General features: G+C 34.6%; 2 protein-coding genes across 4 annotated transcripts in view; one reads left to right on the top strand and one right to left on the bottom strand.

The window, feature by feature from the left end:
• SERPINE3 (serpin family E member 3) overlaps window positions 1-1,859 on the top strand; it is a 30,825-nt gene extending 28,966 nt beyond the window's left edge. The window contains exon 8 of the mRNA XM_070240303.1: window positions 1,609-1,859. Within this exon, the coding sequence (XP_070096404.1) occupies window positions 1,609-1,652 (44 nt within the window). The 3' untranslated portion in view covers window positions 1,653-1,859. The remainder of the gene's footprint in view (window positions 1-1,608) is intronic.
• The window catches only part of INTS6 (integrator complex subunit 6), an 85,960-nt gene continuing 64,425 nt past the window's right edge, over window positions 28-21,562 (bottom strand). For all 3 annotated transcript variants that reach the window (XM_070240301.1, XM_023621545.2, XM_023621546.2), the window contains 11 exons: window positions 18,531-18,683; window positions 18,267-18,399; window positions 17,243-17,337; window positions 15,276-15,386; window positions 14,039-14,254; window positions 12,253-12,379; window positions 11,264-11,406; window positions 10,812-11,043; window positions 6,001-6,372; window positions 4,860-4,953; window positions 28-3,261 (listed from right to left, as the gene is read on the bottom strand). In XM_070240301.1, the coding sequence (XP_070096402.1) occupies window positions 3,168-3,261; window positions 4,860-4,953; window positions 6,001-6,372; window positions 10,812-11,043; window positions 11,264-11,406; window positions 12,253-12,379; window positions 14,039-14,254; window positions 15,276-15,386; window positions 17,243-17,337; window positions 18,267-18,399; window positions 18,531-18,683 (1,770 nt within the window). In that variant the 3' untranslated portion in view covers window positions 28-3,167. The remainder of the gene's footprint in view (window positions 3,262-4,859; window positions 4,954-6,000; window positions 6,373-10,811; window positions 11,044-11,263; window positions 11,407-12,252; window positions 12,380-14,038; window positions 14,255-15,275; window positions 15,387-17,242; window positions 17,338-18,266; window positions 18,400-18,530; window positions 18,684-21,562) is intronic.

The raw sequence follows: 21,562 nt of genomic DNA, 5'->3' as shown, positions 1-21,562 counted from the left end.
AACAAAATCAAGCAAAAGTGGATCTACTTTAACTATAAACATCAGGCATTATTTTTATTTATGGAGAGGAAAAAAGTCAAAAGTTAGAATAATGAAAATTACGCATAGGTTTTACACAAATTGTTAAGAAAATACTGTCAACATCATTTTATCTGAGAATCATTTGCATACTGCTGAAACTTGTGCTAGAAATCAAAGGAACACTTTTGTGACAAAAAGGATGAAGATAATCATTCACTAGGAAATAATTTTGGAATTATTTGGGAAGAAAAAGTTCATCAACAGACTATATCCTCCTAGTATTTTACCATGGTCATCCCAACCCCCTATCTATTAGATGAAAACGTCACTTATCATTCAGAACAGGCAACAAAGAATTCTCTCTCAGAAAGGATACATGTCAAAAAATGAAAGATGAAAAAAATGACAAGTTCTACTCCTTCAAGAAAAGAGACAGGATTAAACTTGAACAGAAAGGTCATTGCCAAAAGCTGATAGCCAATAAAGATCGATGACAGTTAAAAGAGAATGATTTCTCTTTGGGAATTCAACTGCAAAAAAATGACGTAAAATCTCTGAACTAGTAAAGGACACACCACTATTTCAATGATGAGTTTTCAGAACTGCCTTAGAAAACAGAAAGAAAATACAAGGCTAATCCAAAGCCAGTTCCATAATCCGCCGCACATCTAAATACAGTCCTTGTGAATTCCTTTACCTCTCTTTCTGGGAGGTACTCACCTCTATCACACAAAGGATGGGGCTACTCTTCTGGTGACAGGGATATTGAAGAGACAGAAGTGAGTCTCAGCCTTCAATCTACCAAACTGATAAATCTTATACAGGCATATACAGACTCAATCAAGTGACAAACAGGGCACATATAGGAAGAAGAAGGATCTTAACCTCAAGAATAAACTGTTAGAGAATATCATTTGTCCAGCCTAAAGTCATCCAGTGAACTAAAGGGCCTAAAGACACATGGTTCCCTCAGATATACCCCCGCCCCTTTGCTTACAAGAAGACTTCTACATAAAAACCTGCAAGAGATGGGATATTAAGCTTGAGTTTCGATGGGTTTCAAACTTAATAACTAGGTTTTTGGGTGAGGGTGTAGAGTACAGTGGCAGAGAGATTATGGACAAAAAGAGGAGACTGAACAAACCGCTTCTTCCCAACTTCCCCCAAGGGTTCATCCCCAAAAATGTATTAAAGGAGAAGGCTCAAAAGGATTATTACCTCACAAGCCAACTGTGGAATGGAAATAAGAATTTTCTGATAAAGCAAGCTGCTAAATATTGGAATAGACTGAATCCCTTTCCTAAATATTCTTATAAAGTATGAACTTTCATCTGAATGACTTGTAATCCCTTCTTTTAATCTCAGAATCTAAATATACATAATTTAAGACCAGACAGTATATTCTGGATTTTGTGTAGCTCTTACTGAATTTAGCAATGTGGCTGCAGGTAATTACCTTAACAATTCCATCTATTAAATGATATTCTGCTTTACTTAAAGGTATTTTGTAGAGGTAAAAAAAGGTTTAAAGAATTGCATATGAAAATACTATATAACATTACACTAAATGTTTCTTTTTCTTGACAGGGTTTGTCTTCAGCATTGGGAGAGTGTCAAATCCCCTAGACTAAATTAACAGATGTCAAGCATGTTCTCCACTTTCATGTATGCTTTTCTTCATAAAAAGTTACAATTTCATTTTGCTATACCCTTGAAATTTAAAAAATGTTCTGCTAAAGTGTAAAAAGATAAGGGTATGTGATTTTCAAATATTATGAACCTAAAAATACTTCAATTTTACTATAATTTAATAAATTTATTTTGCCCTCTCTTAATCTAAATTTATTTTAACTTTCTTTTCTCTTGGTTACCCCAAAAGCACTACAAGGCACAGCAGTGATCTATGAATGGTGATTGAGTCAGGTAATAGGGTCACATCCTCAGTAAGGACATACGAGGCCATTTTGGACTGAGGGTGGACCATGAATAATGTGGGGTTTTCCTTTTCCTGGGTAACTCAGGGAGAATGCAAAATGAGCAAAGCCATCTTAAATGTGTTTCCTTTCCATTTCACTTCTAAATAAAATGGAGAGTTTAAGTGTGATACTAGCAGAGCAGAACAAAGAGATCCCCTTTGAACCCCCAATTTGTTGTGGGCCTTTTGTAAGCATGGCAAAAGCTGCTAAAGGCTAGACATTTCAGAGTTATGTGGCGTACCCCAAACTTACCACCCTCTAACTAACAGCTTCAACTCACTGCCATCTACAATCCTAGTGAGAAAGGAAAAGGCGGTGAAGGGAAGTAAGGAAACCAATAATGTCCAAAAATGTCTGTTTTTTAAACAGCTTCTAAAGCGTCTGCCTATCTGCCACAGATATCGTCGTTTGCATTATCTAGGCAGAAATGGGAGTATGTTGGTGTGGCCAACAAAAACTAAGAACATATAGTAAAAAGACAATGCAGCTCATGTAACACGTAATTACAGTTAGGTTTAACAAATAAGAACTTCAAGTGGTGTATTTTTCCAATGCTAAAAAGCAAGGCCTTTAAAATTCCATTATCTTAAGATGGTTTTAAATGATTACTTTAAATGTGATTATTTCCTAAACCACACAAGAGTAAAATAGAGCATTTATTGATGGAATAACAAAAGTGCTTTTCTTAAATATTCTTCAAAATACATTTGTACAACTTACAATAATATATCCAAAATAACTGTATATACAAAACATTACCTAGTTTTAATGTATGTGCTTTTTTCCCCAAAAATTACAAAGTAACTTCTTTTTTATTTTTTTGGCAAAGTTCAACCTTAACAGAGGTGACAATTTTAAAGGTTGGTTTAAGAAAATAGAACCTGAGGGAAATTGACACGCAAGAGTCAATAACAAGCAGGAGATTTGGAGGAATATTTTTAGTTTGTTAAATAAAAATGTTTTTTAGAGTGATATTTTTCACATTACAAAAATAAACCAAATGAAGAAAAGGTCACTGTAAAATGATGGAAAAAGGATCTGTAGACTTGCTCTTAGTATTTCAAATAGCCAACAATGCATGTCAAAAAATGAATGCAAGATCACAACAGTCTTGTATTTACTTTGTATTTGGAGAAGACAGTGAAATAAGTGGCCACATTCTGTTTTCTTTTAATTGCTATTAATATGGTTGATCTGATTGGCTCTTCGATGAATTTCATCCAAGAAGTTCTCCAGTTGTTCTATTAGCATTCGTTTTTTAAACCTGTATAAAGAAATAATAGCACTCTCAATTTCTTTTTAACGAACAGTTATATATCAGTATACTGTGTCTTTAGAAAGAGAAACTGCCTTGGGAAGTTTTTCAAAGTGAAATGAAAAATCAACTTTATGATATATAAAATCTGTTGGAAGATTAGCAAATTATTTTATCAGTACAGTATTACAGTTTGTTCCTAAAACAAACAATCCAGGCCAAGGCACAATGGGAAAGAGGTGATTCCTTCCACAACGAAAAGAAAAAGGAAAAGAAACCTAATATACACACAAGGGTCACAAATATTCCAGCAAAATTTGGCCTCCCAAAGCAATGACTCCAATAGCTTCTCCTTATGCTCCTTGGAAGTTGAATGTTGAAAGGAATGTGAACAAAGCATGAACATAATCCCCCACAAAACAGGAAGAAATGAAAGTTGGGCAGTAGCGTTTAAAAACCATGGTGTTCTACTATCACAATTCGAAAGCTAGCAAATCCAGGATAATTAGACATCTGTAATACATGATATAGCAAACAGTTTAAGTGGTAATCCTTGAAAAATTTTCAGTAATAAATATAGTAGACTAAAATTGCATTCGTCTACATACGTATTCATACTCTCCATGCTTTTTACAATATCCAAAAACACTGCCCAATCTATACCTTCTTCCTCTCTACCTGTAAACTTAAATGGCCAACACAGTATTACACAACTCTCTAAAAGGTGGCAGAAGCAGAGTGCAGGCACCAGGAATATAGCTAAATCCATAATGAAGTTTGAGCTGACAGAATGTTACATAAAAAGCAGAATAGGTTAAATACTCAAAATGAATAATATGAAAAGTTATGGCCTTATCCTGAATCTTCAAAGTGGCCTAGGCTCTAGCCACTTCAAAAACAAAAAAAATTAACTGCGCTATCTCAAAAAAACCTTTACATGTAGCATGGAAGAAACTGGGAGACTAATTAAAGGGTGGGAATATTAAACCCTAAGTTTTCCTAAACTTAAATACGAAAATTCTAAAGGTCTTGAAAGAAAAATAAAATAATGCTTTCTGTATTCACTAAACTCATACAACTATGCTTTCCAGTTCATCGCACTTCGTAGTTACCTTATAATCTTGATCCACATTCCTTGTACTAAAGTACATAATCCTGGGCTACTGAAGCAATCAGAATAAGGCCCATTTGTCCAACTCTGGTCCCCTTAATTACATGTTTTCCCACGTACAAATGAACTGCATTCAAATATTGCCTTTCCAGGTTATTTCTAATCACTGATTAATATTAACTGTAGTCCAAATATACAAAGGAGAAAAATTAAAGGCTATAAAATATAAAGACACCAAAAAGCCAGAGAGTAGGATCAATGAGAATTATGCAAGTATATAGTAATTTGTAAGAAGAAAGGTTCCATAATTTCTGAAGAATTTGGCTATTTTTTAAGTGAACTTCTTCCAATAAACTAAAAAAAAGAAGTACTTCTATGCACGTGTGTGTCATATACATGCATAACAACAGAAGTACAAAATAAATACTGTTAAAATACTGACTATATAACCTGGGGACTCAATTCATCATTTCATAATGTGCAACAGATTATTTACCTTGATGCTTCTTTAATGACATTTTGTAAAAATATTAGTCTTGTCTGTAAACTGCCTTGCACATGCTTCAGTAAAGTGAAGATTCTTTCATATTCTTAAAACAAGAGAAGCAAAAAGAAAAATTAAGTGGCTTTCCTTTGCACTCTTATTCAATATTTTTCTATTGTAGTTTACTATATCAAGATATACTAAGACAAGAACATTCTATATAAAATTTTCACCGCTCAGAGATTTTATAACACATATATTTCATCATACATTAACAAAGATAAAATAACTTTGTCAAACACTGTTTTCTGGTAAAAGTTCCCATTAAGGTATCAAACATAAAGCTTAGAAGGATGAATAAATAGCTTTTTGGTAGTGCCACTGAAAAATAAGAAGCAAGTGGCCTTCACAAATATCCACGCTTATAATTTAAGTTCTAACCTACAGCTAACAAGACTTCGGGGGGGGTGGCGCGGGGGGCGGTGGAGGAAAAAAATAAAACAGGTTAAGAGTGTTACCGCAGTTTCAAATTTTCACATAAAACTCTGCCAAGGACTATGAGCTCCTAAATGGCAGGACTGAGTCTTACCCACTTCTGGACCACCCATGGGTCACTGTACCATCACAGCAGGTGATCTGTCAACATCTTCTGAATGAATGCTAGTAATATTGAAATTTTATCCCACAAAGTTCTTTTGTATGCATACAACAGATAGCTTTCATAACTTTAGTTTTTGGCCTAAATACACCTCTGGTCACTATCATAGTTTAAATCTTAAACACAGTGGTAGACACTATGCTGAGAACTTTACAGACAAGAAGTCATCTAATATTCCCTACATCTTTTTGGGGTTTGCTGCTATGTTAAAATTCTAGTTGCTGGTTAGAATACTCAAGACTATGGATTCCTGTCATGATAGGAACTATGCATGATTTATCTGTGTTTTCTTCCCCTGCTCACCATACCTAAGCATAGTACTTTGGATATAGCAAATATTCAGGGTTTGTCAGCTGAATAAAGAATCAAATCTTGTATAGCTCATACGTTGTTCAAGACTGATCTAGAATCAGATCTACGCTTTTAGTTAATTTGACTTTTTTTGTTGCGCACACGCAGAAATCAAATCTGAGGTTTGTCTCTAATTATACATACTTCTTCCTGGCTTCCGGATTTCTTTCATTATTTGTGCTTTGAGTTCAGTGTTGACCTCTTCATGGCTTCTACAATGCATCAATTTCTTTCCTTTGTTGAGTGAAGATGCTGGCATATTCTCTTCAGGACATTGTTCTTTGTCTCTTGGCTCCTCATGATTTTCTAAAAATCCACCAACAGCTAGGTCATTAGTTCCTAAATGATCATGACCAAGAGCCTCTGTATGATTGGTTGGTCGTTCTAGTAAATTGGATGGAGAAGATGTTGAAAATTCAGTATCCATAGCATTTGGTGCAGTATCTGATGAAAGTTGGTCTGCAACATGATTTTCAACCACATCATCTATTGCCGAATCATTATTGGCTTCTGAAACTAAAAACAAAGATACGGAAAAAAAATAATGAGAGCTAATTTCAAAGCACATAGTAAAGAAAGCTACACAGAAACATCAGATAGCAAATCACAGCTGATCTCCTTGATAAGGCAAATTAACAATTGGCCCTGAGCTAACATGTGTGCCTATCTTCCTCCATTTCATATGTAGGACACCTGCCACAGCATGGCTTGATAAGCAGTGGGTAGGTCTGCACCTGGGATACGAACTGACAACCCCCGGGCCGCCAAAGCAGAGCACACAAACTTAACCACTGTGCCACCAGGCCAGACCCTATTCTATGGCAATTTTATTGAACGAGTAGGTTTTTAATGCTTTAGGGAAATATATATGATCAAGATTATCATGGTCATTTTTTCCTTAGCCCTAGCTCATTCTAACCTACCTCTTATACATCTTATTATATACATTTTAGACTTATACATCTATTATCATTTAGGCAAAGTAAGCATAAGGAGTTTAAACTGTTCAACATCCTGCTGAGAACATACCACCAAACAGGTCATCTCACACTACACCCTTTTCTTATAATCATCCATCTAGCCTTCATTACTTGAGCAATGCAGAACAACCTGTGCCCACTTCAGCTCATTAGACTACTGGACTTAAAAGCTTGCAAGCTTGCCATTTAGCATTAGATTACCACACTTGCTGCCCAGAGAAAGCAGAATTCTAAGTTCCCTGACTGCTCACCAAACCTCCAAGACACCAGCTGAATTCATCTCAACTTCTCTCATTTACTGTCCAGAATGTAAACTCATCCCCCCACAAAAATCCCTTGAACTTCTGACTCCCTCCTAAATCCTATTCCATGATTTGCAAACTTCACTGAATATTCTGTACAACTTCTGCTTTAACTGAAACCCAGCTCTCCCGCAAAGAAACTGCTCTCTTTTTCAGACCTGAAGTACAAATCGCTTTCTCTCAAACACTCTCCATGGACTTAAAATAAGAATGTGGAGTCAGTGATTCCTTCACTTCCCAGTGGCACTTCAAGATCATTTCTCCATGCACACTATTAAAAACTCTTGCTCTTTTGAGGCTTGACTATGCCACTCCTCTCATCCTTTCTCTCCTCATCACTATCTGTATTGATCTCCAGGGCACACCTCTGTGGTCACGGATGTCTCTGGCACCTGGTTCACAGACTTCCTCCCACCCCCATGTCCCTCACGACGTCATCGTAGGTCCTTACTCCTCAAAGTGTGGTCTGTGAACAAGGAGCATTAGCACCATCAGAGAGCTTGCTAAAAATGTCATCTTAAGCCCTATTGCAAACAATGAATTAGAATCTGTAGTTTAACTAGACCCTCAGGTGATCCATATACACATTAAAGTTTGAGAAGTGCTGCAGTATGTGACTTCAATATCTAAGCAGATCACCTGTCAAGAACATAGCCTCCCTGTTGCTCAATTTCTTGTCTCTGAAGAACTTTTCCACCTACACGTTTGCCTCTCAAGTCAAACACAAATTCAGGGATGGAGGAATACGCTTATCTTTGCGGTACTCCTGTTATTACTGCTCTTTAACTCAGCCAGACTTTTACTTGAGCATCTCCTCCACTTTCTCCCTATTAATCAGACCCCTTCTAAATATCCACTTTCTTAGCTAACTAAAATCCCATGTATCACTTTTTACCCATGTCCTAAATTCTCATACTATTGTCCTGCCATGACACCTGCCAGGCAAAACCCTGAATTTGATGACTCTATCTATCTGCTTGTTCCAGATCTGTAGTTGCAATGATAAGCACTATTAGAGAAATACGGCCCAGCTCTGCAGAGTGGTCACAATCACCATCTGCACTTGGACCTTGTCACTGCCTACCAATCTTATTACAACCTTTTCTCCCTCTCCCACAAAAGATCATTCAAATCTCCACTATCTTCACATCTCTGATTTTCCTAAACTCTTCTTCCCTCTCAGCAGTATCCACCACCCGCTATTTCACAGAGGAAAGGAAGCAAATCCGTGGGACAGGAACTTCCTCTACTTCCCACCATTAAACTTGTACCCACACCCATTCTGCTTCACTGAAAGAAGTGTTCTTTCATCTGGGCTCTGAACCATTCCTTTCTGCCTTCCCAGTGATCTTGTGCTGATTTTGTTTTCTCTCATCACCATTTTCAACCTCTCCCTCTAAACTAACTCCATCACACCATCAGGTAAACATGCTTAATTCTCTGTCACCTTAAAAACAAAGCAAAATCACCATTTTTAACCCCATGACTTCTTCCAGCTACCACTCTTTTTTCCCACCCTCTCTTCACTGCTAGACTTCTTAAACTGGTTGTTTATACTGTTTACATTTTCTCATCTCTCACTCCTCAACCTACTTCTTTAGCCTTCTGTCGCCTTTACTCCACCAAAATTACTCTTGCTAAGATAACCAAAGACTAACAGAACCCTTCCAATCCTTCCAACTGATCTGTTTAAGATGTATTTGAGACCATTAACCACTCAATTCTCTTTCCCGTTAGTTTCCATGATTCTAAATGCTTTCCCTATTTTCTATTTCTTGGAGTCTTCCGTCTCAATCTCCTTTTCTGAACCTTATTATCTCCTCTTAACTTTGGCACTTTCGAGGTCCTGTTCTAGGCTCTTTTTTTATCCTTCTCACTGTTTCCTTTGGTGAGATTTTATTCACTCCAATGAGGTTTAAGCTGCCTCTCATACCTACCTCTCTAGCCCAATCCTCTTCTTCTGAGTTCCAAACTCAAACATCCATCTTCTAACTTAGGATGTCCGCTTGGCTATCTAACAGGCACTTCTAAACTAAATTCATTCATCATCTCTTTTACACTCCACTCCTGACACCGTGAGCTACTCAGTGTCTCTCAAGACAAAAGCCTGACTCCTCCCTTGCCCTGGTTCCAACATCTAATCAGTCATCACCAAGTCCTTTGCTGATATATCTAAGTATTTCTCAATAATATTCTTCTTGCAACCCCACTGCCAGATCACCATTAGCTCTTCCCTGGGTTTCCTAACTAGTTCCTGTGCATCCATAATAATTATTTAACAACATCAAATATAAAGTCAGTGTCCACAATCTCCAATTACCTTATATATTTTGTTTGTGGAAAAGTTTGATTTTTGTGTGATTCAGGGTCCAAATCAGTCCTGTACATGGCAATTGGTTTATATGTCTCATAACTACCTTTTAATCTATAATATCCTCCTGTACCTCTCTTTTTTCTATGCACTTTTTTTTCTGGAAACATACACACACACAACCCCAGATTCTCTGTCCCATAGAGTTTTCCACAATCTGGATTTTGCTACTTGTATGCCTCTTTTGTCATTTAATATGTTTCTCTGTCCTTTATATTTCCTATAAATTGGTAGTTAGATCTAGGGGCTTGATCAGATTGATGTTCAATTTTTTTTTTTTTTTTGCAAGACTACTTCAGTGGTAGTACTGTATAATTTCATCAGAAGGTATACAATATTTGGCTTCTCTCCATTTAAGATGTTATAAGCCATGAATGATCACTACCTATAATTAAATCCATTAATTCATTAAGGGTTCCCTACATCCATTCTTGTTATTCCCTGATAATACTGCACACAGTACAGCCAACCTGATCTTTATAAAATGCTAATCAAATCATGTCACTACCTCTCTAAACCTTTCAATGGATTCTCATTGTCCTTAGAATAAAGTCTAGAATCTTTACAGGCTTCCAAGGTGCTCCATGATCTGGCCTCTGCCTGTCTTTTATTTCTCACCTTACCTCATTCCCAACACCCTTGTTATACTAGAATTCTTTCAGTTCCCTTAATCCCCTTCTCTTTACTCTATGCCTCTGCACATACTCTTCTTAGACTACCACTGTAGCACAGGCAAATGCAGAGCCTTCGTTAACTAATTCCCATTCATCCTTCAAGTATTGGCTTAAACATAACTTCCTCAGTAAAGCATCTTGACCCCACAGTCTAAGTTAAATTCTCTTGTCAAATGCTTCTACAGCATACTTGACTTCCCTTCCCTTTTCCCTCACTCATTATAAATAAAGGCAGAGATCACTACTGTCTTGTTCACTGCTATACCTCAATGACTAGCACTGTCTAAAAGAGCATATGTATTTAATAACCAGTTGTTGAACTAAACTGAAATTAAAAACCATCTTTCTGTGGGTACTGATAATGCCCCTTTAAAAACTGTTATTTTGAAATACTTAAGATTTGCAAATGGTATTTTAGATCATGATAGATAATAATGCATAATGAACATATGAAATGTTCAAAGGTTCATTATAAAGACATACAAAAATGATTACCTGCTAATTTAGAATAAACAAAAATCTTCTCTAGAGATTCTTGGACTTTAACAATTTTTTCTACAGTCTATTACAAAAATCTCTTTCCTAAAGAACCAAAAAGCAGCAAATAATGTTTAAAAATCTCTCTTACTTTTATGAAGAGGAAGGGGTTTAAGAAGATCTGGCTGTGCTTGAGTCACAGGTACAGGTGGTCCTTTTCCTCCAATATGATTGTTCACAACTGGATTCTGTTGTCTGCCTCTTAGCAGTGGAGACATACAGCGACGTCTTTTAGGGATCCCTTGCATATTTGGTTCTCCAGGTCGTTTATGTTTATTCTGAGGTCCAGCCACAAATTCATCGGCTTCATCTATCATCATACCCTATAACAAAAAAGAATATAATTTCTCTGAATTTAGACATAGTTTTTAAATGGCATAACTAATTTCAATTCCCATTAAAACAACTATATTATAACTATGTTGGCATTTATTAAATATTCTACCAAGAAAACAGCTTCAGGTTACTTCAGTTAAATTAAGAAGTGTTAAATCCACAGTGCCTAGCACAAATGAATTATATAATGAAACATTTCAAATTTACCTTTTTGTCCAGCTTAAAGGGGTTGCCAAATGTATGCAACCTTCGAGGCTGATCAGGATCAAGTTCTCTTAGTGGAGAAGGTACTTGCTTGAGGTATTCCTGGTAATTCCCCATTTGTGCTATAGGAACACTGTGTACTTGATCTTTTCAGACAGAAGAGAGCAATAATAAAAGTTAACCTCATTAAAACTACACTCTATCTAGTTATCAAATAATGTCTTCTTATATATGAATGCTACCTGGTGTTATTCTAGGCAGTCTTCCCTTACCACATATTCTAAATTAATTTGTTGCCATTATAAATATTGTGACATAAAGTCTCTGAGATTTCTTAAATAGCATTTAAAATAATTGATTTTATCTTCTAAACAAAACAAAAATATTTGAGTTAATTTCAGTGCACAGAATAAGCAATACATATGTGTAACCTTACCATGAGAAGGAATGTCTCTTCTACTCTATTCCAAATAAGCAGAATTTAATTATAGTAGGATTTACAGAAAAGAGGTATCACACAGATAACCCTTTTTACATAAGGCTATAGTTGGAATGCTTACATCAGAGATGGCAAAGGGTTAAATTCTCGTCTATTTGATTTGTAGTAGGTGCCATGGATATAGCTGAAGGAAATACCAGAACGTAACACTTATTGACCATCAAGAGTTAAACCATCAGATACTAGCATATCATGAGAAAATGATTTTGTGTGTCTGTCTGTGTGTGTGAATGTATGAAGAAAGCCAAAAAGAAAACTAAGCTATTAACAAAGGCTGTTACCTCTCTGGAACAGAATTTGGGGCAACAGAGATGGTAGGAAGAGATATACAGAATCAGAGATGACTCACTTTTTACTTCATTTGTTTGAATTTACAATGAGAATGTGATACTACTATAACAATTCTTTAAAAGTTACATTACCATACTATGTTTTTTCAATATAGAGAAATAAATTTACAAAAGAAATACCAATATTAAAATCACCATCTAACCTTCATCCTGTCCTTTAAGAAATCTACGGGTGCTCTTCAAAAGATTAGATCTCATTCTTGTTAAGTGATCCAAAAGATTCCGTCTTGGTATGTCATACGCGTTTCTAAATGTCTGTGGCTTCAAATCCTATTGAAAGACATTCAAAGACAAAATTTATTTTCAAACACAGAATTAGACTAAAATCTCTAGCCTGAAGCATAGGTTTGGAAATAAGATATACAAGTTAACTAATTAGCTTAAAAAAAGAACAGAGAGTTATGATACAATCTTAATAATGTACTGTTTTGCAAACCAAAAGATAAAAAATTGGTAATGAGCTCAACCACATAATCTCAAATTCACATCTCTCAAGATTTTACCATATATTCTGGCTAAGAGAAGTAAATATCTTATAAAATGAATTTCCAAATTCTAAAGACTTTGAAGGTTTAGAAAACCAGCTTTGATGTTTAATTTACATACCAAAAAATCACGCGTTTTAGGTATACAGTTTCGCAAGTGTCAGTGAATTTATAGTTGCGAAACCATCACTACAATCCAGTTTTAGAACACTTACATCATCCTAGAAAGTTCCTTGTGCCCATCTGTAGTCAACCCCTATTCCTATCCCCAGGCAACCACTGATCTGTTTTCTGTCTCTCTATTTTCCATTTTATCAATGGAATCTTGCAATATCTAATCTTTTCCTTCTGGCTTTTTTCCCTTGGCATGATGTTTTTGAGATTTATCCATGTTGTTCATGTGTCAGTAGTCTGTTCCTTTTTACTGCAGGGTACTGTTCCATTATATGGATAAACCATTTCTTTATCCATTCACCAGTTGATAAACACTTGGATTGTTTTCAGTTTTTGGCTATTATGAATAATGCTGCTATGCATATTTGCATACAAAGCCTTTACATGAACATATATTTTCATTTCTCTTAGGTAGATACCTACAAGTAGAACTGCTGGTTATACAGCAAGTATATATTTACCTTCTTAAGAAACTGCAAACCATCTTCCATTAACAATATATGAGACTTTTAGTTGCAAGACCATGATCACTTCCGTTAATGTAAGGTAAAGATCAAGTTCATTATTTTGAATATGGATATTCAACTGTTCCAATACCAATTGTTGAAGAGACTATCTCCTTACCCACAGAATTATTTTGGCACCTTTGTTAAAAATTAATTGACTATATGTGTGACAGCCTACTTCTAGACTCTATGCTCCATTGATCTGTTTATCCTCATGCCAACAATACAACACGTTGATCACTGTAGCTTTACAGTAACTTTTAAAATCAGATAGTGCAAGTTTTTTCTTTTCCAAAATCGTTTTAGCTATTCTAGGACCTTTTACATATAAATTTTAGAATCAGTTTGTCTGTTTCTACAAAGGCTACCAAGATGAAGATCTTTTCAATAATGAGTACCGATAAAGCATTTTAGGATCATGCTGTGTGCCCAACGTCATTAGTCTAAGTACCAAACTACAGTGAACTCTACCATTAGCTATGTAACGTTAGGCAATCTATAAGCCTCTGTTTTCTCATCTATAAAATAAATGAGTTGGTTTACTCTTCATTAATTCATCCATTCACCCACTAACCATGTACAATGTTTGTTTTAATTCTAAAATTCCATGATTCAATAATTGTATAAATGATCATTATTCTACAGAGTTACAGAAGTACTTCTTAAAGTTCAGACAGACTGAATATCACTTAACAGAAAATTTGATTTATTCAACAATACAACAGAAAATAACTAGAGCGATACTAAATTCATATAATTATTACCTTATTGAGCAAAGCAACTTGGAACCCAGTGTATTCTTTCATATTAAGGTCTAGCAGTCGGTGAGGAACATCCTCTGAAATTCCTTGAAGCAGCTGTTGAAAATCTTTCCTATAAGCCATTGATAAACCATGTGATCGGCTTCGGACTTTAATTCCAGTTTCCTGTACTACTTTTTTGCCTACAGATCCGATGACTCGATCAGATTCTATTTTGGCCTAAAGTAAAAATAAACAACAGTTGTTTTACATAGTCTAAATTGATAAACTGAATACTAATAGTTTTGGTCTTCTATAAATTAAATATTTATTATATTAAAAAAGGATATAAGAAGTTAAAAACTCAAGTAGCATAGTTTATGTCAAGTACTTGATAAGCTAAACATAGTTTAAACAACAACATCTTATGATTTTAAATCATTACAATTCTAATCTTTTGGAGCAGAGCAAACAAATACAACTTCAATTTATTTCATTAATATCCACTACACACTTAAACCATTAAACGTAAATGCACCCTAAATGAAAATATATATTTCCAATTCAGAGGTGATATGAAATTAGAAAAAATAATCTCATCAATATTTACTTAAAGACCCTGTTATCAGCACATAACCCAATGTTCATAGATATAGCAAATGGTGGTATAAGGTTTCACTGGAAAGCAAACAGCAGTATTTTGAGTCTTTCCAACATACATTTCAATTAGCAGTTAAAGTAGAGATGGTAAAAATACTGGGAAAATAATGTATTTTATACATTAATAACCTGGCAGTCAAACTGTATACTGCTCTACTACCATAGTATTTAGTAATGTGATTTATGCCCCAAATAACAAAATTCAGTATTTTTACAAACATTTCTAATATATTCCCATTTTGAAAGAAAAAACTACAGGTTTCATAACATAAATCAAAAGAAACTGATTTTTTTGTGTAAGAAAAACAACTTTCTAACATAAATTTCTCAAAAGAAAACAAAGATTATTCACATACAGGAAGTCTAGGACCACATTAATGAAGCCATTTTCATAAACTAGGAATTATTCAAAATTCACATTTCAAAATATAGCATATCATGTACCTAACAGAATTATGTTAATATATGATTTATGTGGTTTTCAAATATAATAATATTCTTAGTTCCATAAGGACCATCAAAAACTAACATCTGGCCTTTTAACCATCTTAGCCAAAACCATTCAAAATACTTAATGGCTCTCCCTAATTTTTAACATTACCTGTTGACTCAATTTTTTGAGGTATGAAATGACACTGTAACTAAGTCCATATTCCATACTGTCTGCTATTAGGTTAGGTGCTCCCATCATTCTAACAGCTTTCTTCAAAGGCTGCAGGAGAAAAGAAAACACCACTCAATCCTAAGCTTGTCAAAATTTATGGCTAGATGTATTATCAGTTTTGAAAATTTCTCCAAAAAACGTTTCTCCTTCCTTTCTTCAATAAGAGAGTAACAGAATCATATTTGTATTTCAGTAAAATGTTTGTCAGCAGTATGAAAGGCAGTTTGAAATACTTAAAAAGGATTATAGGCTATAACAATAACACCCGGGACAAGAGAGTGTGAAGGCCTGGACACTTAGTATCACTGGAGATACCAAGTTTGGAAGAAATGGGCAGGAGACACATTGCAGAGGTAGATTTGATAGAACTTGGGGAGTAAGTAAAAAGGAGTTAAGGAAAAGAGAAGATTTCTACCTGGGTAACTGGATGGGTTGTAGCTGGACCACTCAGTAGCTTTGTGACCCTGGACCAGAAATATAACCTCTCTGTGCCTTAAGTTTCTCATGTGTAAAATGATAATAATAGTATCTACTTCATAGGGTTGTCATGGGATTAAATGAATTAACACATGTAAAGCACATATAAAAGCATCTGGCACACAGAAAGCATTCAGTGGGTGTTAAACATTACCGCTATTATCATTAGCTGAGCTGAAAAAACAGGAATAAGCTCTGAAGGAAAAATAAAGAGGAGGAAAAAACAGTCTAATATTTACTATGGATGTGGTATAGTGAAATAATGTTCAATTGTAAGGAGAGACCAATTGAGAACCACTTTGTGCAATGAAAAGTATCACTAACAGGACTGTCTCACATATATAAATGGGACAAAGTCAGAAAAAAGATAACTATTCATTAACATATTAGAAAGTGTGTAAGCACTGGTGTCAAACTGGAATCAAATCCCAGCTCTGATATTTACTATCCATGTAGCTCTGGCTAAGCCCTCTGGGTTGCTATGAAACATAAATGATTCAACATATGGAACAGTTCATATTCTAAGTGCTTTTTCCTTTTCACTCTCTTACATGGCAGGCACTATGTGCTAGACACTCACACAATTTATCTAACTATAAAATATGATTTTCAAAGCTCAAGAAATTAACGTTCTTATTAGGGATCATTTAGAAAGATTAGTTACAGTCAAATGCTATAATATTCCTGCATTAAAAGCAGAAGTAATGTTTAAAAGTGCTTTTAGTGTAGGTGTTTTTGTTAAGAAGTTACTTTTCATAAAATAAATAATGTATTTATAATAAATACATTATTGATCTTATCCACTATGACACACTAGCTTTTAAGTAATCAGAAAACTCATGGTTCTAAAAATACATGTTCTATGAGAATATATACTTATCTACCTAAAAACATGTTTCTGGAGATTTAGGGAATAACGCAACAAAAACCATTTTGAACCCTTAAAGAGAAATAATTATAAAACTGCAATTTAAAAAGGGAGTATAACAATTAAGGTTAAGAGGCTAAATTCTAAAGCCAGGTTACCTGGGACTGAATTTCAGTCTCCTATATATTAGTTATGTAGCCTTGGGTGAATTCCTAAATCTTTTAGTGCCTTAGTTTCCTTATCTGTGAAATAGGAACAATGATTTCTATTTTGTATGGTTACTATATAAATGAAATGAGGTTAACACATGTAAAGTGCTTAGGATGGTATCAGGCCTAGCTAAGCATTATATATATATATATTCTCATGATCATCATCATTATTCTGCAAATCACTGAAACATTTCTTTCCTATTATATCTGTATTGGTCACTTGTACACTCAATTTTCATGATGTTTAATCTATAACAGCAATAAATAAGAGTTTTAATACCTATAGTAAACTATAAGCATAATATAAAATTTATAGCAAGTTCCATTTTTAACAATAATATTCTTACCCCAAGATAGTAGGGAGGCATTGTCTTCAAATAATTTTCGAATGACTGTCTCCACTTCAATGTTGGTTTTGCTTTATGTACTTTAAACAAGTCATCTATAAATGTACAATGTGAACAAATTATCATCATTCATTGTTTTCACACACGAAAATCAAGTCCAATAAGTTTCATTTTTAAAATCTCCTTTCTTATTTGTAAGAAAGACAGTAACATCTGACAAGTTTTTAACAAAATTGAAAGCAGTAAAATTTATGGTTCTGGCATCTTTGAGTAGTAATATCATTTTAAAAATGAAAAGGTGCCAATTAGTCAAAAATTACATGTAATAATAAAGTAGAATCAGAAAATACACAAGGGAAATCTCTCTCCTATCTAGACCAAGACATGAACCAGATTTGAGAACAGAAACAAATTTTACACAATGTTTTCTAGAAAATATACATACTAATATTATAACTATAACGTTTAAATCTCATGTGATTCCATGGAGGGAAAAACATCTCCGACAGTACTCCTCAAAAAATTATAGCCAGACGGTCCCCAGAAACTAACTTTTTAGGCTTTTATCATATTATTTTGGAACAAATTCGTTCTTTAAAAAAATATTTGCCAAATGAAAATTAAAGTACAGATAAATTCTTAGAAAGAAAATACACTCAGATCTTATAAATATAATATACTTCTACAAAATGTCTTATTTACCAAATACAAAGCCTGCACCACCAATTCTAACTATGTACGAAATCTAACTTGCAGAGAACTTAGAATATTTAATTTAAAATTTTTAAATATAATATCTTCAATAGTTTGTAGAATCAAAGGTGTTTTGACAGTGACTTTCAATTTACCACAAAAATGCATAGTTTGCTACAAAACAACCTTAGATAGGTTCAGTATTTTAGAGTATTAAAACACTTTCATTAATTTCTACAAGACAAGAAAACTTACAGATGTTCCCAAAGTTTGTTTTTAGGAAAATTTGTATGCATGCTGAGCCACAGAGGATGTGACAAGAATGACTTACCTAAAAGGGGGAGGAGGACTGGGTAATTATAAGGCATCACAAATAAGTTGACACAGTTCAGTGCTGTACTGGCTTTTAAGTAACCAAAGGGATGACCAAGTTCACTATATTTTGCACTATTGCTCACATACACCTGTTAAAAAGGAGTGGTTAAAACTTCATATTTAATAACCTTTACAGAATGTTATATAAACCATTGATTCAACTTAACTTTTAAGAAACATTTCACTTAAGTTTTTAAATCACTATAGTTATTCAGCTCACCTGCCAACATGTTTGAGGAGATTTCCTTTCCAAGATAAATTGAGTTAGTGGTGAAGGTTCTAACTCGTATTTGTCAAAAGGCAATTTGTCAATAACCATCGGTTCACAGTCTGTACAGGAAAACTTCACCACAGGGTGAGATGTACGAGGTGGCTAGAGGGGAAAATCTTATTATTACTATTTACAGAAAATATCAGAAACAAACTCATTTTCAGTATCATTCACTAGCAAAATTTACTCAGTTCCTCAGTTTTGCTAGGGAGAGTTTAATTTACTACTGAAAGCACCATTAAGCTGAAAGAAAATACTTAAAAATGTAATGCTTAAATTATACAATATTCATAAGAAAAAGATAAAACACTTCAAAATCTATACAGAATAAAAGTGTTTTTAGGTCTTAAAATCAAATAGATACGTTAAATGCAAAATTTTGGAATTTAGCAAGTACTAATTAATTTTTACATCCAAGAAACAACTAATGTATATAGAAACTTTCATTAAGTTCTCAATTGTAGCAATTTAATTACTTGCATAGAGTAGTGGCTTCCTAACTGATCATACACCTTGATCAGTAAAATTTTTTGAATATATAATACATTAGGACATATACACATTTATTTATAATTTGTAAATTATTAACTTATAGGTACATAATAAAATACATACCAAAATAATGTTAAAAGTAGGAGAAAAAAATAAACAAATAGAAGTTCCAATGTTTTCCTTCCCTATTCCAGTAGACTGTTTTAGTTATCCCTGTGGTACATACACCCTACTTTGGAGACCCTGTTCTAGAGGTACACAAAACAAAATACTTTAAAGAAAAAAAAAATAAGGCATCTTACACTATTTCCCCCCTTAATAGTCTCCCCTTCCTAAAAATCTCACCAATTGAAGACTGTTGAAGAAAATATGAGCTATAAGGAAATAATTCGAAATTTCATAACTATAAAGGACTCATTAGCCTCAGTTACTACCTATGCACTGATGGCTCCAACATCTACAGTTTGGGACTAGATCTCTGTTATTTCTCTTATGTATCCAACTGCCTAGTGGACATAAACTGAATCTTCTATAGGTCCCTCAGGCACATTATTACCCAATTCGTTATTTCTCCCTCAAACCACAAAACCTGTTCTAAAAACCTAGATGTTGTCCTTAATATCTTCCCCACACCCTCCATATTTAACTGTCACAAAGGCCTAGACAAAATGATACCACAAATTCTAAGCCACTTAACAGAACACAGAAACATGGCAGATGCTCAGTATTTAGTTACTGTCCTCTGTCAATACTAAATTCTCCTCTCTCTAGAAATTGATCTTCTATTTCTTACCATTCTAATGCATGCCTTCATCTTTCTTAGACTAGGCTAGTCCAACTGCTTATTTTTAATTAGTCTCCCTAATTAGTTAGTCCCCTCCAACCAATCCTATGGCCATGAAATATAAATATGATCATATAATTTTCCTTATCTGAAGTTTACTTGGTAAAAGTAGCAGTTAATCACCTAAAAATAGGGCCCAGACGCTTTTCTGTTAGTATCCTATACAAAGATCCTTAATGATCTGGTCCCTGTCTGCCTTTCAACCACCACACCATGTATATACCCTGTGCTCCAGCCAGCCCAAACTACTTGCAGTTACCCACAGAGATCATCATCTTTCTTGCTCCTGTGTGTCACATGTTATCCCTGGCTGCTTTATTATTTTCTCCCTTGCATACTGCAAACAAACAAAGTTTTGAAGTCTGAACTGGCAAGTGCCAGCCTCTAAGAGACTTCTTCCCCGAAACTCTTTCTCGCCACGTACTCCAAACACACACCAAGCAGTTAGGCACCACATCCTCTGCCCCTCTGTTACAGTTAGCACACTGTACTCTGTTATGTTTACAGGGCTGACCTTCCTATGGATGGTCAGTTTCCAGAGAGGACGCACCATGTTTTACTCATCTTGTGCTCCTGTGCCTAACATGCACCTGACACATAGCTACAAAAAAGCAAAACTCACTTTTTTTTGGGGGGGATGAAAATCTTAAGATCCAAGAGGAAAAATGGGGGGGGGGGTAATCCTCCAGAACTTGGTAAAGAACATTTTGCGTTCATTATTTCATCCAATCCTATGAGAGAGGAGCTATTATCTCCATTTAAGAGATGGGAAGTTGAGGCTTAGAGAAGATAATTAACCAAAGGCACATAGTTAATAACTGGTAGCGCTATGATTCAAATTCTGAACCAGTCTCTAATGAATCCCATTTAATTTCAGTATCAATACTTCTTATTTGAAATACTATTACTTACAAAAGTTTCATTTCCCCTCTAATATCCTTCAGTTGCTAAATTTTGCCAGTTCTTTCCAATATTATCTGTTTTCTATGACTTTCCCTTCCATCATCTTAATTCAAACTCTTAAAAATCTCTTACATGAACCTTAGTTATAGTCCTCCAGGTAACCTGCTTACCTTCCAACTCATCTGCTTCTAATTTTGCTGCATATAACCACCAACTAGATTAATTTTCCTAAAGCAGCACTCCATTAAAAATGTCTTCAGTTGTTCTATGGAGCCCACTGAAAAAAGTCCAAATTCCTTAACCTTGCATTTAACATCATGAGCAATTGGTTTATTTAAAGTACTCTCAATGTCCTGCATACATGTCACAACTCACCTTTACTAGCTCCTTTTCATTCCTCTAAACACCTTGTTCTTTTTCACTTCAATACTTTTTTCTCACAGTTTCCTCCTCCAACTGAAATCCTACCCACACTTCGAAACTCTCCCTGGCCTGTAACAATTTTCAATAGACCACTAGAGCAATATTAACAGGCGATGCTTTTGATTATGGGTTTTGGATTTCTTTCTATTAGGACTTAACAAGTATCACTCATACTACTGTAGGTGTTAAATAAATACAATAGAATGAAGAACCAACAGACAATACTTCATACAAATATAATATCTGTTCTGTAAGAGTTGAAAGGACTTCAGAAGAGAAAGTAAAATGACCACAGAAATTGAGAACCTCTCTATAAGGC

Source organism: Equus caballus, chromosome 17 (genome assembly GCF_041296265.1).
Source record: "Equus caballus isolate H_3958 breed thoroughbred chromosome 17, TB-T2T, whole genome shotgun sequence".
Lineage (NCBI taxonomy): Eukaryota > Metazoa > Chordata > Mammalia > Perissodactyla > Equidae > Equus > Equus caballus.
Note: the sequence above shows the minus strand (reverse complement) of the source record. Positions and strands in the feature narration are given on the sequence as shown.